This window comes from Nymphalis io, chromosome Z (genome assembly GCF_905147045.1).
Source record: "Nymphalis io chromosome Z, ilAglIoxx1.1, whole genome shotgun sequence".
Classification (NCBI taxonomy): Eukaryota; Metazoa; Arthropoda; class Insecta; order Lepidoptera; family Nymphalidae; genus Nymphalis; species Nymphalis io.
In genome coordinates, this window is record NC_065918.1 from 1088269 (window position 1) to 1108129 (window position 19861).

Here is a 19861-nt window from a genome sequence, read left to right on the forward strand (position 1 = left end):
CGTCTGCTAAGAAATTATTTTTGGAAATTTTTACTTTAAGGGTAAAATGGGAGGGGTAACGTAATATTAATTTTACTTGTTATTGTATTATCCAACTGAAACGCGTGAAACCACGACGATAACGATATATACGAACAGACAATTAAAATAGATGCTTATATATATTCACGATATCAACAGCGTTTAAGTTAATCGAAGTGTTGTTTAGGACATTTTAACTAGTAGCAAACAAGTTACTTTCGACCTTCAAAACTTATTATCTTATATAATACTTAAGTTACCGTAAGTGCGTTAAGTGAAATTATTATATATAGTATCTACCACCTTTCTCCCTCAAACGCGAGCGTAATCGCAGGCGGAATCTATTTTATATATATGTATTCACACGGATCATGTTACAAAACACGATCTACGCCATATTTATTTTATATAAAAGAAACTGAATCTACAATTGTTACAATTTATTACGGGAAACGCACGAAATATTATTTTTAAAAAAATGTACATTTACTTACATTATTATAATATTTATGTAACGACCATTCTGTAGATCCTTTTAAAACTGACATTTCTCTCGTAACTGCGTTCTGTAATAGTATTTCTATCACTACAAAAACGCCCTAGTAGGTTATTATCCTACATAATAATCAATTATCGATTATTAATTATTACAACAGAAAATAATAACTCGATACATTTAAATATATCTAACGGCGATCTGAACTGCAATCGGTTATTGAATAAACATTTTAAACTAAACGCTTCAAATAATTTTTATTGAAATATTATTGTTATTATTATTTTAGTATTGGCTATTGATGACATTAAAAATGAAATTTAGTGAATGAAGACGTACTCGTATTAATCAAAGACGAAATAAAAAAGGCTATATCTATACATAAAAATATATATACGACTTCACCTACAAAACAAAACGGACGCATTATTATGTAATACACATAATAGGTATTAGGAATAACAACTGTTTTCATTATTCGAATACAGAAATGTTTTAACCTCACCTCACTGGCAACAAATTAATTATAAGCGCATTGTTTATTTACAACGTGAATAAAATATAGTATTAAAATTATAATTGCTTTTTCTTCATTGTTTTAATATCAGGCAAGATTATTTACGCGGCGAGAACAGTACGATCGTCGGACTTGCGCCGGCGCAGCCTTGACATTGACTGACAACGTAGAGCGCTCGCGTCGGAACGAGGTATCGCGTCAGCACAAATATAAAACAATATAATAAATATCATGGAAATACTTCTTGTTTGGGCATACTTAATTAGTAGCGTTTTTGTAATGAACTGACTCGAAACGAAGACACTTGATATTTAGATGCGGCATTTACTTCGTAATATAAAGTTACACTAAGGATTTTCACAAAAAAAAAAAAACTAAATTTTGATGAAGAACGTTAAGCTAACACAATGTTCAAGTACGAATGAACTTCACGACCGTTCAATGTGTAATTTCTGTGGTATTTGTAGTCCACAACACTAAATGGTATGGTAATGGTAAATTACTAAAAAATAAGGTAAGTTTTCGGGATCAGAAATCACAAACGCTTTACGCTGAATAAATCCTACTATAATTCAGTATTCCGAAACAAAAGCCACGGCGAGCAAATCTAACATTCATATAATGAAATAAGTCCTCGAAAGTGAATTGTCTGTGAGTTTTACTACTAGCGCTTGATGTAGTGGAATATTGAAATAGGCATTTTATAAATTATCAGTATTATCATGTATCAAACCGTTAAAGCTTTAATATGAGATAGGATTGTATTGGACACATCTGTAGGATATAAGTGAAAAAAAAAGAAGATCCAAACGAAGCGAACCCGAAGCGAAGTAAACTAAGTAAGCACAATAGCCGAGGAAGAATATTAAGAGATCTTTGCCCAGCAGTCAGACTTGCAAGGATAATAATTATTGTAATGAGTTAATTTGAAACTAATTTTAAATATGGAACACTTAGGGAAAAGAGTAAACAAGCCCGTAAATGTCGCTAGATTTAGAACGTATCATCGCGTTGGATATTTTTTTTGCGTGCAATACAGATAATATATATAGTAAAATAGCAAACAGCAAAGTTGTCAATTAATATTTCAATTTGTTTTGTTTTTATACGCTATAATGGATTAGCTGGCTGTAGGTAAATATGACTATACGGAGAACAATTTGAAAACATTAAGAAATTTAAAAGGAATATAGTTTTAAACGTTTTCTATTTATATTTTTAAGATAACTACAATAACATATGTAGCATGATGAGTAATTGCGCTGTGTCCCCGAGGAAAAGGTTTGCAGCATATTCCTTATTCCACCTCGCTGTACCATTGAGGGTGGATTGGCGGAATTCCGTCGAACGCATGCAGGATACCTCACGATATTTTCCTTCACCACCGAGCACGAAATGAATAAAACAAAACACATAAAATCTCTGTGGTGTTTGCCAGGTTTGAAGCCGCACCCATTGACTACGATTCGAGTGCTCTACTAAGGACATCTCCACTTACAACGGCTTTTTATTATAATGGTAATTAGGTTTTTACTTAGTTATACATTATATTATCAGAGATGGCCTAGTGGTTAAAACGCGTGCATCTTAACCGATGATCGTGGGTTCAAACCCGGGCAAGCACCACTGAATTATCATGTGCTTAATTTGTGTTTATAATTCATCTCGTGCTTGACGGTGAAGGAAAACATCGTGAGGAAACCTGCATGTGTCTAATTTCATTGAAATTATGCCACATGTGTATTCTACCAACCCGCATTGGAGCAGCGTGGTAGAATAAGCTCCAAACCTTCTCCTCAAAAGGGAGAGGAGGCCTTAGCCCAGCAGTGGGACATTAAAAGGCTGTTACTACTACTACTAATACTAATACATTATATTTACTTGTTAATTATCCTTGTTTATTTACCTTTATATTATAAATAAATTGTATTTGTTTTATCTAAGACAATAATATTGTGAATTAAGATTTATTTTTAACTTAACCATCTCGAGTACTTTTAAAGTATTCGAGATGGTTAAGTACATAATATTTATCGTGCGAAATATTACCATGTAAGAGATGAATTTTAACTAGTTGATTTTGATACATCATTCAGCGATTTATATTCGTCCTTGAAGAAGTTTCAGTCTCCTATATGTTACTAAATACTGAGTTAAGGTTGCTACAGTTACAACAATATACCTTTATTTCTACTTATTAAAAACGATTATAACTGCGAGAGGACCGAAAATCCTTAGGTCGGTTATTATTCAAATTAATGCTAAAACGATTGCAAGTGAGTCTGGTAACCGAAATTATAGTCTACTGAAACATATTTATGATATAACTCTATTTTGATTATCATGAACACTGAGTTTCTTTCACCGATTCTTCTCAAGGCTGTTACTTTTCCGAACCGGTGGTGGTTTCTAGTTTGACTATCAATATGCAAGTGTAATGCTTCAAGGTAAAATTAATGATTTTGATTTGACTTAACAATTTTTAGACAAGGTAAAAGTTTTAGAATAATAATTACTTAATCACGGAAATATTCAGTAATAATGCGCGACCGTTGCTATGTTGATAACATTGATTGTATTGATTAGTCACCTCCCACATTGCGATTATGAAGTAATAGCATACTGAGAATGAAGAAAGAAAATCTTTGCTTCGAAATCAGGACCTCGGGAACTGCGGCGTTATATCCAGCTACAAGACCAACGAGAGAGATCGCTTAAATTTAGATGTACCTCTGTTCGGAATTAAGATTGTAACGCTGATAACCGGCAAGAATTTCAGTTGTAATTATTTTTCATAAATCATATATAGTCAATAACCACTGAAAATTAAATAAACAAATCTTTTATGAAAATCAACTAACAACCTTATTGTAAATATTTACTTACTTATTTCAATATATCTGAGAATTTAAGCCTTTATTCCAACAATTTGTATTTGGACACTGTCAATAACCACTGAGAATTAAATAAACAAATCTTTTATGAAAATCAACTCACAACCTTATTGTAAATATTTACTTACTTATTTCAATATATCTGAGAATTTAAGCCTTTATTCCAACAATTTGTATTTGGATACTGAAACAAAATAAAGACTTTTTTTAATAATTACTGGACACATTCGTTTTATTTCTCCTTCTATGATAAATTAATTTAAAAAAATGTATAAATTTATTAATGTTCATGTCATTACTGTACAAATGTAATGTATGGTAAATTAACGACCAAAATAATATTATACTATATATATGTATAATCCGATAATTAACTTGGACTTTTCACTCAACTTCCTTTGTTCTCATGGTAACAGTAAAACTATTTAATAACATTCTTTTATTTTAAATGTATAGATATATATATTACGGTAATTACCGTAAATGTATAGACTGCTCTTTTCTAAAAGCCTTGATTTGAACGATAATTCATTATTGTAATTTATCTTGTTAAAGAAAATTGTTAAAAATTTATTTGATAATAGGGCTTTGTGCAAACCCGTCCGAGTGGGTTCCACCCTCTCTTTTTTTATTGAATAGGTAGGCGGTGAACGTATGGGCCACCTGATGATAAGTGGTAACCACCGCCTATAGACATTGGCATTGTAAGAAATGTTAACCATCGTTTACATCGCCAATGTGCCACCAACCTTGGGAACTACGATGCTATGTCCTATGTCTGCAAGTACGTTGGCTCAAACCGGAACACAACAATACCATGTACAGATGTTTTGCGGTAAAATACCTGTCGAGTGGGTGGTACCTACCAAGACGAGCTTGCACTAGTAAATATTCGTATCTCGTCATAAAATCTACCGCCAAAGAAAAATACTTAGTTCCCAGGGTGGTAGCGCATTGAAGACATAAGGAATTGTTAATATTTTTTACAGCACCAGTGTCTATGGTCGATGGTGACCATTGACCATCAACTGGCACATTTGCTCGACAGCCTACTTATTTAAAAAAAAAGTGTATCCGTCGATAATTTATTACATTTTATTACTGGATAAAGTTGTCGATATTTAATCTGGATACTTTTCATTTGACTGATAAATTTCGCTCACGAGACAGTCACTTGAGGCCCTACACATACGCGAAAATATGGGAGCATGCGAAAGCGATCCCGTGGCGCTCCGTGTTAAGACGGAAATGGTACCGCTGGTTTTTTAGTGGGTATTCCGATGTTCGGGGCGCACTCGGCGCCTTGGACACCGGCGAGCCCCACTTAATCAACCTCAATTCACGTAGGGGAAAGGCGTAACGCGTTTTTCCAGCGATAAAAAAGGCCCTTCACATGCAGTCACAACAACAACAGTGAGGACAAGCACGTTGCCGCATCGTGCGGAAATCTGCTGACCTTCAAATGAAAACTTATCCCCCCATCCAATGTACTGATATTTAATAGATTTCAAAAACAGTCGGATTAAATCTGCGGCTTTTACAGATAGCAAATGAGCGTCAATTAAAAACTAAAACAATGAAAAACAAAGCATTTAAATCGACCTTGAAATTTACTTTAACGAGGGACAAAGACCGTGCACTTTAAAAACGAATTTAAACACTTAGATATTTCGTGAGTTAATTTCGCACAATTACTGTTTATTTCTATGAAACTAATAATAACCTATACTAATATTATAAAGAGCAAAAATTATTTGTGAGTTTGTTTGTAACGGATAAACTCGAACACTACTTAACCAATTTTAAAAATTCTTTCATCTATATAAACCTACATTATCAGCGAGTAACATTTGAATTCAAATTATTGTCACTAGACGGCGCTTTCATTCCATACAAATCGATGTTAACGTAAACGCTATCGCTTTTAAGTAAAAAAACTCACTTGGAACACAGGAATACCGAGTGATTTAGATATTGACGATACATTTTCATTTTCTTTTCGATCGAATCGCATCCAAATATGTAGTAGACGAGGGATAATGAGTGAATCATGAAAATGATCTTTTTTTTTATAATCGCCACCCAAAGACATTGGCGCCGTTAGAAATATTAACCATTTCTTACAACACAAACGCGCCACCGACCTTGGAAACTATGAACGTAATATATCTTGTGCCTTTAGTTACACTGGCTCACTCGCCATTCCAGCACAACACAGCAAAACTAGGATAGGACTTGGATTGCTGTTTGGGGGTAGAATATATAATGAGCCGATGGTTCCTATCCAGACGGGCCTGCATAAAGCCCTACCACTAAGAAAATATGATTTCATTAGCATTTTCATAAATACCAGGAAACTGATATATGTATTTAAAAGGAGTCTGTGATGTATAATACGACCAATCTTATGTTTTTAAATTTCCTTTTAAAACGTCCTGCGCAATGGAGCACCTGGCTGGTACTAGTCAATAGGAGAATAGTCAAATATTTACAAAGAATTCATCAACGAGCAGATATTGTCTTCAGTAGCGCAATAGAAAATATCTATGTCATTGCTTATTGATAGTCGCGATTCAGAGACACATTATCCTGAGTATTATGAATCGCTAGCCGGCGCCAAGCGTGGACAAGCACGTGACTAGTAAATAAGGCTGTTTTCAAACTGACCGATATTGTATAACGTTATTTATTTACTGTGCACGACTCGAAAATAGTGCAGAAAAATGCTTGGAAATAATTATTGCATGATAAGTGGTAATCTTATAGCTAAAAAGACATATCTTTTAGACCTAATGTAACATATTAGCATGTAATTTGCTGTATATTAAAAACTATAAAACATATATAAAAATATGTATATGATCGGTTAAATAAGAATTCTACGGTTTCGTCTCCATCCGTTTTAATAACTGAATTGAATAAATATTTTATTAATTATAACGAATAACTTAAATACAGGCTTAAAATCTGCCAATTCTTTGTTAGAAACGGTCCTATAGATCTAATTACAATAAATATAATTTACGAAAAAGAACACGAAATCAACTATTATATTTATCTGTACAATACATCATGATCATATCCAGTATGCTAATAATAAAACTGTTTTTAACTGACATCACAGCCTATAATCGAAAAAGTTACGGAATATATATTTTTGACAACTTAACGAATATCATTCTGACTTTTGTATGGTAGTTAATGTATACTAATATTATAAATACGAAATTGTCGGATACGCTTTCAGTGCTAAACCAAACACTGAAACGAATTTGATGAAATTTGGAATGTAACCTTGCACCCCAATGCAGAATGAACGCGAGCGAAGCCAGAACAACTAGTAAGCAATATTGAACGAGTATAAAATACGGACGACAATAGTTGCATCTTAAGTTAATTAAATTAATTAACGAAGACCTTTTTGCGTAATAATTGCGAGGCGGTAGAGCTTTGTTTGACTAGCTACTACCTAGTCATATCTTATTCTACACAGTAATGGCAACATTACTTTGTTACAAGTAGTCTTGACATAATCTATCAGATGCAATGGTTGGCAGGGCAGAATAACTTATATTTTAAGCTTTCATAGTATTCATTGAAGAAATATTTTATATATTGTTGTGTTCCGGTTTGAAGGGTAAGTGGACCTGTATCAGGGACTACAGGCATATATGTCGCTGTACGGGATGGTTAATATTTATTCCTTCCTATATTATAAAAATAACAATAGGGATAGTTTACGTTTTAATCAAGAATTGTATCAATTAAATGATCGTGTGAAGAATAACTATTGTCAGTGACAAGTCTGCGGGTGGGCGGGTGAGGGGCGGTTCACGGCAGGGCGGGGCGAGACCCGCCCGCTTTCATCCTAACCGCAAGAAATCAGAAATTAAACTTTCAAGGAATTCACTAAGAAGCGGAGGCTTACCAAAGGTTTCACTTTGATTTATAAGGTGAGTTTGATCGCTTAGAGGTTACACTGCGCTATATATCAGATGAAGTGTATAATCAATTAATCTGCAACTGTACAATTGGTGACGATTGATTTTAAGATTTTCATGAGACTTTTCGTCTCTTGTTATTTGAACATTTATTTTGTACTTCAAAAGATGTATTAGCTTTCGTGACTTATTAAGTAAATATCCTTTAAGTCGTTATACGCTTTATTTTTATGTCTTTATGTTTGTAAGTCGTTTAATACGTTTATACTTTACTTATTCGATACAGCCGCGTTCGAGCACGATTGGGTTGTCAAGCATCTAAAAACGAAAACTATTGCATTTATAATATTAGCCAGTATTTAAAAAAATCACCATTTTTACGTTATATATATTTTTTTGACTGCCTCGTTGATCTGGTGGCTTGATGGAAGGCCGTAGATCCGGAGGTCCTGGGTTCAATTCCCAGGTCAGGCCAACAAAAAGTATTGGGTTTTTCTGTCAGAAAATTTTCAGTAGTAGCCCGGAGTATGGAAGTTGGAAGTGTATACACTCCCGTGCCTCGGAAAGCACGTAAAGCCGTTGGTCCTGCGCCTGAACTCTTTCCGGTCGTGTCGGATTGCCGTCCCATCGGATTATGAGAGTTAGGGAATAGAGAGTGCACCTGTGTTTGCGCACACACTTGTGCACTATAATATCTCCTGCGCAGTTGGCTAATCTCTCCTGAGATTAGCCGCCGTGGCCGAAATAGGTCTGGAGGACATTATTATTATATATTTTTTCTGTACGTATAAATTAAAATTCAATAATCGAAAATACGATTTGGAATTTATTGCTGTTATAATATTAATGACGCTTTTTTAAATCGTATACAATTGGGTTAAAACATGTAACAAAGCAAAGGCTTTTACTCCTCGTGAAAAGTTGAAACTTATTTCACCACACTGCATCAATGGGGGTTGAATTTCATCCAACACGTGCACGTTCCCTTTCTAAGTTTAACGTCGATTACGAGATTTATTATAATCAAAATAGGATATGAACCCGCAACCTTCGATTAACGTGCTGAACCCCTGGTTTTCTTTTCTCTTACAATTAAATAAAATTAATTTAAAACGAATGTAACTACGAAACACACTACGATTGCTTTTGACGTCATAATGTTAACGTGTATTGTTTTAAAATGAAATAACACGAATCAGCTGTCCATAACAGATATATCAACATTGTGAATTGTTAAATGCGCTTGATAGCTGTCAATGCGTCGTCGGTAGGTACTAGGGTTCTGACGTAGGATAGGGTAAGCAGGTAGAAATTTGTACTTATTGTGATTAAAAAAGGGTCAACTATGTTCTATAAATATTTTAACTACGATTTTGATAAGCGAATGGATACTATAAAATGAAGTTAGTATATCCATATTAATATGATTTTTCGTATGGCTTTTATTAAACGATGAATTCACAACACTTTGTATTCAAGTTACGCGATCTAACAAAAACAATTTTGAATCGCACATTTTTTTATTTATTTATTTCACTCGTTACACACACACATACTCACATTTGCGTCTTGTTACATCAGTGGTCTAGTGATTGGGTAACTTTCTGAAGGTTTCCACTGCAAAAAAGAATAAAAAATGGTCTAGTGTTTTTTCTAATGAAGTCACGGATTCTGAGGTCCTAGCAGAAGTTAATTGTTTTTTTTTATCGAGAAATTCGGCGTTTAGAAAGTTGGCTGCGTTCAAGACACCGTCATTCGGGAATCACGTAAAACCGTCGATCCTAAGCCTGAGTTTTATCTTCGGTTGAAACTGATTACCATCCTATCCTACTATAGCAGTTACTCGGTTGTAGAGCTCAATGCATGTCCTGCGTAGGTGACATCTAGCAATAATTAGTATTGTTCTGTTAAGTTGGTATTGTTGTATTCCAGTTTGGAGGGTGTGTGAGCCAGTGTAACTACAGGTACAAGGGACATAACATCGCATGGCTCATTAGCGATTCAAGGAATGGATAATATTATACCCAACCTAGAGAACTAAGACCTTATATCCCTTGTGCCTGTAATTACACTAGCTCACTCATCTTCGAAACTGGAACGCAACAATACCAAGTTTTGCGATAGAATATCTAATGAGTGGGTGGTACCTACCCACACGAGTATAAAAAAGGTATAGGAATTATATAACATCGCTGTGAACGATAATCAATATGTAATATTGCCTAGAATAAAGTAAAAACTCTTTATTCGATATAAAAACGTTAGACGTAATTATTGATTGTCATAAATCTACCACTCGGAAATAAACAGCTTAGACCTGAGTAGAACCGGCGCAAGAAACTCAGAGCGATTTTTAAAAATATATATTACAATAATAGGTAAATTATATTTTTTTTATTCGAAATGACCTCCAGGTACCTACAAAATAAAATTCATTTCATTCCCGGTTATTCTTATCATTCTAAGAAAAGGGTCCGGATTGAGCTAGCAACGAAATAATAAATATATGTTTATAAGAGATGTATTGATTGCTTAGTAAATTATTTGAAATCAAACGTAACCTCCTTATATATAATTATTGCATTGTATTACAAAATTACCTAGTCCGTATGAGGAGATCGGCATTTGTCTAGCTGTAGTACATTTAAGAGCTGAAACTTTTAAGTCATTAAACCGTTAAAAGTAATTGAGACAATACTTTAAAGTCAATAAGACAAGACAATAGAACTGACGTGTATAACCAAAGTCCCAAAATGAAATTAGAAATAAAAAATTATTCTAAAAAAGATTATATATATTTTATTTATTTATTAAAGGTTTGCTAGCTGGATGTTACATAAAAATCATATTAGTTAAAAAATAAAAAACAAAGAAAACGGAAATAAAAAAAAACGTCTTAGATGCTACATTATATAACACTACAAGGTTATATTGGCATTAAATATTATTTTGTTACAATCTTTACGAAAAGTGTTAGGTGAGTCCGTACATTACTAGCAATCCACTAAGCCCATTGTATAGTTTACATATACGTGGTATTAGTGAATTTTGCGCAAAACAGTTCTGCAAAGGGGTGGCACTAAGAGCGTAATAGGTTGTCGAGGATAACTATAGGGCACTCTGAACTTTATTTTAGAAATTAAGTTTGGGCAGTCTATTTTATTTCGAAGTAGTTTGTATAGAAACATAATGTCTATAGGTCTCTTCTTTGTTCTAAACTAATAATTTCAAAGATTATATGGTTAATTAGCAGGATAAATTAAAAATATTTAAATGTACTCATATTTATATATAGTTCTCGAATTTGTTTTTACAAATCAAATACAAATGTAATTGAAAAAAAAAAACATACACATGTTACCAAATAATTGTAAGAACTTTTAATTTATAGTAAATCAAATTAACTTATGTCTAACTTATGGTCCTATGTTTTTTTTCCCTTAAGTATATTTAGATATGAGATATTTTCTATAAATGTGTACGTCTGTTATTGTTACATATATCAGATACACTCCCCTTAAAGTATATGTACAAATTAAAATATGTAATGTATATCGAGAGCCGTGACGGCCTGGTGGTTAGATGACGAGAATCATCACGTATGATTCCGAGATCAAACCAGGATAAGCACCATTCTCGTGTGTTTATAATTCATCTCGCGCTCGGCGGTGACGGCAAACATTGTGAGGAAATCCAACCCGTATTGGAGCAGAGTGGTGGAATAAGCTTATCTTCAAAAAGAAGAGCAGGCCTTAGCCCATCTGTGGAATATTTACAGGATATTCAACATTATATAAAGTAACAGTACTTTATGTAATGTTGATGGATCTTAGCAAATATATAAAGTTTATCTAACTTTTGTTTTGTTTGTTCAATAAATGCTCCATTTACAATTCTATCTATTACAACCTGTATAGATTTACTATTACGTTAATTGAGAAATGGTCTAGGGTATATAATTTCACATTACGACTATAAATTGACAACCTATATGGGAAACTTAACTCGAGGTATTTCGTTAACGAGTTCGACTGTGGACAGTACTTCAAAGGGAAATCATTTTGAAAATTAATGTACTTCATACGTAATAGTATGAAATTTATATACAAAATTATTTTAGTGTACGATGCTTATTGATCTGTTATCAATACACAATTTTATTTTAATGTGTCAGTTTTGACACATTTTCGTATTAAGAAATAACAACTAAAGATTTTTTTTATTTTTCCTTATATTATTATATATAATATATCATTCTATATTGTGTTTATTCGAAGTTGAATACAGTATGAAGCGTGTATGTTTTTTTCAATAAGTAATATATTTCATTTATTTGGCCAAATAACTTTTTTGGGTACATTCCTTAAATTTTAACATTGAAATTACAAATAAAGTTCCCTTACAGTGGTAATTAAGGTACGTAATTTAATAAAAGTTAATATGTTATTTTTTAAGCAAAATCATTAATTGATTCAAATTATATAAGTAAATGGTACGAGTAAATTGTATGTGCAGTCTCAATTTGTATAAAATGTTGTTTGTTAACATTTATAAATATTCATAGTTAGCAAAATTCTTAATATGGGGGATCGAGGCCTCGATTCTATGGCTTCATTTTACAATCGATACTGTTCGCATCGCTAATACAATAAAACTAATTAATTTAACAAACCACTACTGCCTCCCTTTCGCCCCCTCATAAACTCTGCTCCCTTCGATTGTACATGGCATAAAAATAAAACTACGAAAACGGCTAAAATGTTGAAAGAGGAACAATGTTTTAATTGTTGTTTTAAACTTGTCAAAGTAAAAGATAATACAATATTAACAATTTTCGTTGATCTGAATTTGCAATAGAAAGTTATTTTTTCTTCCAACTTGTGCATCCATTGTAATGGAAATGTATCCATTCAAATTACATTCGAAAAAATATATCGCGAAAAAATCACATTTATGGGTGAGTATAAACAAAACTCATAACTCAACTCAAAGTAATATAAAAAATATTTTTTGTCGTCTATTTTAAATTTCGAACATAAAAATTTCTTGGTAATTACTACGACTTTTTATTATTGTTAGTTACGTCATTTTTAATCGTTACAGCTTTGCTTGATTGCTTTATTTGCTTTTAAATCTACTCTTTTTTAAATGCCTAATTTGAAAACTTGAAAAATTTGGCTGGACTATCGAATGACCTTTGCCTGAACAAAAGCGGACAAATCAAATAAATACGATTCGAAAAACAACAAATTAAATTAATTTTATTTACTCTATTTTTTTTAAAAGGCCCTAGGTATTTTAGGCTCGGCAAATGAACTACATCAATTCATAAAATTTCATATTTTCATTCATTTTATTGGATTACAATTTTATTCTAGATATTGAATTTAATTTTGGAATGAAATTACAGAAGTTACGTTTCTTAAGATAACAATTGAATTTAAAATTATTGAATAGAAATAATACATTCAAATTCTAAATATTTATATTGTAATATAGCTCATTACTTAGATTAATGTTTTGTTTTCGGTCCACTGGATACGACTAGTAGATCTTAACGAAACGTAACGTCTTCGAATAAGCAAGCCATCAATCGAGCAAGAAGTTGACGGAAAACAAGCTTTATATAACGATAACTTCATTATATAAAGCACTGATATAAAATTTATAGCAAATAATTTAGCATGAAATGAAAACTAAAGAAAAAAATTAAACGTATTTCTAAAAACACAAACAAACAACCGTATTTTTGAAAACGGAGGTAGGGAGGGTATTCCAGCCTTAGCGGTGCGTATCAGAAACGAGGAAGCAAATCGTGTCTTAAATTTTTTTTTTTTTTTATAGAATAGGAAGGCGGACGAGCATATGGGCCACCTGATGGTAAGTGGTCACCAACGCTCTTAGACATTGGCATTGTAAGAAATGTCAACCATCGATTACATATCCAATGCGCCACCAACCTTGGGAACTAAGATTTTATGTCCCTTGTGCCTGTAATTACACTGGCTCACTCACCCTTCAAACCGGAACACAACAATATCAAGTATTGCTGTTTTGCGGTAGAATATCTGATGAGAGGGTGGTACCTACCCAGACGAGCTTGCACAAAGCTTTACCACCAGTCAACACGTCAATACGTCAACTACGTAGAGTGCAGATCTTTATGATGCCTGTAGTAAAAAGGTTACGGGGGAACCAAGTTAAATAGTTCCTGAGTACACTCTCCGAAATATATTCTGTAGAATACCGACAGACAGGCAACCTTACGATGGTGTTCTAAGGTCTGGAGTTTTGTGACCAGTGTCTGGTCGCCAATGAGCCTTCTAGCACGACGATCCACTGAAACCAAAGCATCAAGCACTTAGCAGAGCCGTCCCATAAATGGCTGCAGTAGTATGTTCACACTATCTCGTGTAGGAATAAACAGTTTTAATCTAGTATTAAGCAAAAGTGATCTTAATGTAACCGACGTTAAGGTATTTTTAGGAATCAATTAGACTTGAAACTTTAGTGGATTCCAATTTTCATTAACTAATAGTATTTATGAGGAGAAATGAAATCCGAAACAACTAGGGAAGTTACACAAATCATTGACACTTTTTACTACTCGATTAGTTTATTTGGGCTATTTTCATTGTGTTATGTCTTACCGCATATTACATTGGGGTAAGACTTTAGATATTGAATCTGTGAATAAAGAGTTGTCTCTTTTATAAGCTAGGAGTTCGCGACTTCGGGATGCTACTTACAGTTGAATCAGAATATATTTACAAAAATATAATGCATATTCACAAATCACACAGCGTCAATCATTATATAAATATGAAAAGTTACGGTAAACTTTTTACAACAAATCCCTAATATCGCAAAGTCGTTATAAATTTTCTTGGCAAGACAATGATTTATTATTAAAATTCCCAGACAATTGTTTATTTATTGTTAAAATTATGTTTAAAACTAATAAGGTCAAGGTAAAAATAAATCGGGATTTAAATATACATTTAAGACTTACGTTACGTTAATAAGTTATATAAAAATAAAAAGGATCATTTACATAAGACAAGAAATCGTTGAGTTAAAAGGCTTTGATTTTCATACTTTAACTGTTATATAGTTGACTATGAATTTCAAAGAATAACTCATGACATCACATCATTTCACATTACAAATCAGAGGAAAATGCAATTGAGAAAATTTGCATTCCAAAGATGTCCGACTGAAGGAGGAATTTCTATCTGCATTGGAATATCAGACAACCCTATCTGAATTTGAGCACGACCGATGCAGAACGATGGTAGGTAACGCACTAAACCAACAGTATTTTTTCGAGCTTGTTTGGTGAAAGTTTTTTACGATTTTGGAGCGGATTGTAACTGAAAATTGTCGTATATGTTTCCAGCAAATATTATAAATTAACGTTTGGAATGTGTCAGTTTTCGTAATAAAATTGTAACGACGATATTTTACTTTATTTACTGAATTTAACAGAAATAAGTCATATGTTCAATACTGCCTAATACCTAAGATAAAGAAATGGCTCAAAAGGATACACCCACTAATTTCAGTATTCAAGTATAATTACTACTTTCTGAAATGAAATGAAAAATACCTGCAATTTTTACCACCATTCAACCATTTCTTTAATTCATTGTTAGAGGACAAAGACAATTGGTTCGAACAATGATAATGCAATTTTGTTTAACAACTGGGTTTCAATTGGTTGGTTAGAACATTAAAATATTATTTGTATTTTGATCTTGACCTGAAATTTCCTCCCTCTTTATAACCTCACTTTCATAATCCGATGGAATGGCAATCCGATACGATTTGAGAGAATTCAGCCGTAGAATCAACTAAAGTGCTTTTCGAAACACGGGAGTTTCAACATTGTCAAATTTCACCTTCACCTTTAAACCTTTGGATTTCTCATCAGGAAATTAAAAATTATAAGTCATTTTAAAATTATTTTAAGCTTATTTTTCATACAAATGCATAACGATAATTACAGCTTGTCACTTAGAATAATGGCAAGTAGATGGGAAATAACAACATTAGACATATTAAATAAACAATAATTTCAGACATATTAAAGAAATAAACTCAAAACATTATTCCTTAATCTTTAGCCGTAGTTATCGGATTGGTTAGAGACGAAAGTCTCTATCCAATCCGCCAGCTAAGTGCTGGACTGAGCGCCTCTTATAGTGCGCGCGTGCCTTGGGAAGTTGAATAAAAAATAAAGATAAAATGTTATGAATTACAAAATTTCAGTTTGTACTCTTGTTACAACGTGGAATCAGAAAACATTGTTATTCTTGTCTAATCAAAGCACAAGTTAGATAAATTGGATGCATCGAAAAGATCTTAGATGTCAAAGCAATGTACCGTGTGTTTTATTACAAATACCGTCCAGCTGGTGCGGATTGAAGAAATATTTACAATAAAACATGAACAGTAATGTTTTATGAACAATATATAAATAAGGCCTTTATATATGAATGTACATATGTAAGTATATATTTATAGTGAAATAATATTCTTTTGGCAGTCAACAACAAGTGGACAACATTACTAATGTTTTTGTTGACTATAATTGTACATAATACTTACTTTTATACTTTTACAACCAACATGTGTTATCCACACATTAAAAAATATATTAATTTCCCCTTTGTGAAGATGTAGCTTAAGATTTGTTTCCTTTTTTCACTTTCCACACCATATATTAAAAATATTTAAAGTACTTATGTGTTCTAATTAATTTTACGAACAAGATGAACAACAAAGAAATGTGAGATACGTATTTTGGATCCTTCAGTTTTGGCGTATATAAAATAATATGCTTCATTCATAAAATATTCTTATTTTATTAAGTAAGCTGTATTATATCGCATAACTGCCTAGATGGTATAGTGGTAAGATTAACGCAGATCCCGAGGTACTGAGTTCAAACCCCAAGTTGGGCCACAAAAGTAATTGGTTTATTCAGTCGAAGATACGCGGCAGCAGCCCGGAGTATGGAAGCCGTTGATGCGCCTAAACTTTTCCGGTCGAGTCGGACTGCTTTCCCGGCATCGCATTATGAGAGTGAGGGAATAGAGAGTGCACCTTTGTTTGCGCACGTGTGTGCTGGCTGTTCTTTATAATATGTTGTGTTTGGCCGCCGGGGTATGGTCGGTCAGAAGAACATCATCATCATTATATAACTTGGTATTAAATAAAATAAAACGATACTCACATGAATACCTATTTAACAATTCTAAAATTTTTAAAAAAATTCCTTGAGTGATATAAGCAAATCAGCACGGTCAAGATAAAAGGGAAAAAAATCTAGTTAAGAAGCCAATTAAAAGTTTTATTTCACGAAGTTACTTTATTGCTAACGATTGTAAAGGACATTTTTTTTAAACAATAAAAGTTGCTCAAAATCTTAATTGAAAAAATATGTTTACACCCTTCGAATTAATTTGATAGAACGTTGTATTGCAATATATACATCAAACATTTTTCCATTAATTTATTTTTGCCAAAGAAGTATTTACATCAAGTCGTACTTTGTGTACATTTCGTTGGCATTCCAAATATATATATATATATATATATATATATATATATATATATATATATATATATATATATCTTTGAACGTTCGTATTAATATATACTGCGCCCTTCCTGACCGTTTTTCAAATTATCGCATTTTCACTTCAAGCCCATATATACTTAGTCATCAATTGTATATAAAGATGTTATATAATTGTAACTAAGAATCCTTACAATATCATCACATATCCCAGAATATAAGATAGTCACAATCTCGAGTATCAATTGATAATAATAAAATAAATATTAATAAAATAATATTATCTTTAATCGTTACACGACATACTGTATGCATATAACTAGCAAAAACTTTTCTAAAGACCATTAAGGGCCGAGTCTGTCACCATAGCAGCGGCGCTTTTTCAATTGGCAGTTATTTGAACTTGTTAAAAAAGGGGTTAGTATTTTATTTGCTTCTGTCTGCTCGTTAATATTTAAAATATTTCTGAAAACGAATAAAAACTAAAAAAAAAAATAACCAAAACTGTTTAAACAGTCAACCGATCCAGGTATTTTCTTATGATTCAGAAATCTTGTACAAATAATCGACTATTAGAATTGTAGATGAAATATTTATAATAGCTTTAACCTTGCGAGTACATGTCGTTAACGAAGACGATCGATTAGTTTAATAATTAAGCCTCATCTATATAATTAATGACAATTACAAATGTATTGGAATGACCACGTCCAATGAAGGTGTGAAACATGATATGATTATTATAAATTTGGAAGACTGCTTACACACATACTTCAGATGTAAGGAAAACTATACAATAAACATAATATGCAAAAGGCGAGTTGTTTTAGTAAGGGTGTTCAATACAAACTGGTGATTGTTTACTGTGGTAGGGCTTTGTGCAAGCTCGTCTGGGTAAGTACCACCTACACATCAGCTATTCTACCGCAAAACAACAGTCCTTGGTATTGTTGTGTTCCGGTTTGAAGGGTGAGTGAACTAGTGTAATTACAGGCAGTACCTACTGCCTGTAATTACACTAGTAACATCTAACATCTAACATATAACATCTTAGTTCCCAAATTTGGTGGCGCATTGGCGATGTAAGCGATGGTTAACATGGCGTGTATCCATTTTCAATCGCAAAATAAAACATTTGGCATAACATCAATCAAAAAAAGTTTTAGATTATCATCATTTATGAATATGGTCGGTTTACAATAAAGAGTACGATCAACGATTTCTAATCCGAAAAAAAAATAAATTGATTATTATTATATTAGGTCCTTACATATGAAATTAGCGTTTTGTCGTACTGACCATTTTGATCTAAAATATCTCCTCTTTGGTTAAGAATTCCAAATTTAAATTTATAAATTCATTTAGCTGGTACATTTGAGTTTTTAAAACAGTTATTCATTTGTTTTTTCCTCATTATTTCTTTGGCGTCGCTTATTACCGCACAATGGAAAACATGTAATATCGGTATATTTACGAGTACGAATTCTACCGTGGCACCAGTGTTGCAGAAACAGCTCGAAGGATTAATGATGTATACGGTGCTGATGTCGCAAAAGAAAGCACGGTACGTTTTTGGTTTCAACGTTTTCGTTCTGGAAATTTCGACCTTCAGAACAAACCCAGTGGACGGCCGGAGACCAAAGTGGAAAATGAAGAATTAAAGGCTATTGTGGAAGCGGATCCATCACAAAGCATTTCAGAGATAGCTGCAGGCTTCGGGGTAAGTGATAAAACTGTATTAATTTACTTGAAGTAAATCGGGAAAGTAAAAAAACTTGAACGATGGGTACCTCATGAATTAAGTAAAACGAACTTGCAAACACGCTGTGTTACTTTGCTCAACCGACACAATAATGAATGGATTTTAAATCGAATCATTACTTGTGATGCAAAGTGGATACTGTACGATAATCGGAAGCGCTCGTCGCAATGGCTGAACTCTGGAGACCCAGCCAATGCGGCAGTCCAAGCCGCTTTCAAAGATTTTATTGATTCTCGCCCCCATTGTATTTTTAGTAAAGGGATTACACGAACTAGCTATGCGATGACAAAAGCGCATAGATAACAACGGTGCATACTTTGATTAATTAAATATATTTTACAAAAAAAAAAAGCCGTACATAACGCCAGTTTCATATCATATGTAACCTAATATATACTATATATAATGTAAAGATATATCATCATAATCACACAAATATACGTCACAAACAAAGTCTGCCATTTCATTTTTTAATTAACTCTTGTTTAATAAATAGTCTCATTTCACCGAAACGAAGCGGAAAAGCTGTTGTTGGAAATAATGTAAAGTGAATGTGTCGCGATTTTGTTTACCGGTGACATTATCTCTTCAATTCGTTGCGTTTGGAGTATATATGTTTATTTTGGTCGCATATAAATAATTACAGT

General features: G+C 32.8%; 1 protein-coding gene across 12 annotated transcripts in view; it reads right to left on the reverse strand.

Annotated features, from left to right (window-relative positions):
* LOC126780192 (protein cycle) overlaps positions 1-19861 on the reverse strand; it is an 84237-nt gene that overhangs the window by 21369 nt on the left and 43007 nt on the right. The window contains exons 1-2 of one of the 12 annotated variants that reach the window (XM_050504451.1): positions 1023-1176; positions 516-587 (exon numbers count right to left, since the gene is read on the reverse strand). The exons of 6 other annotated variants lie outside the window; for them this stretch is intronic. In XM_050504451.1, the coding sequence (XP_050360408.1) occupies positions 516-517 (2 nt within the window). In that variant the 5' untranslated portion in view covers positions 518-587; positions 1023-1176. Of the gene's footprint in view, positions 1-515; positions 608-1022; positions 1177-3920; positions 3940-4056; positions 4097-9429; positions 9487-19861 lie in introns of those variants that run through there. 5 more of the 12 variants (XM_050504453.1, XM_050504452.1, XM_050504455.1 and 2 more) reach the window with 5 other exon arrangements.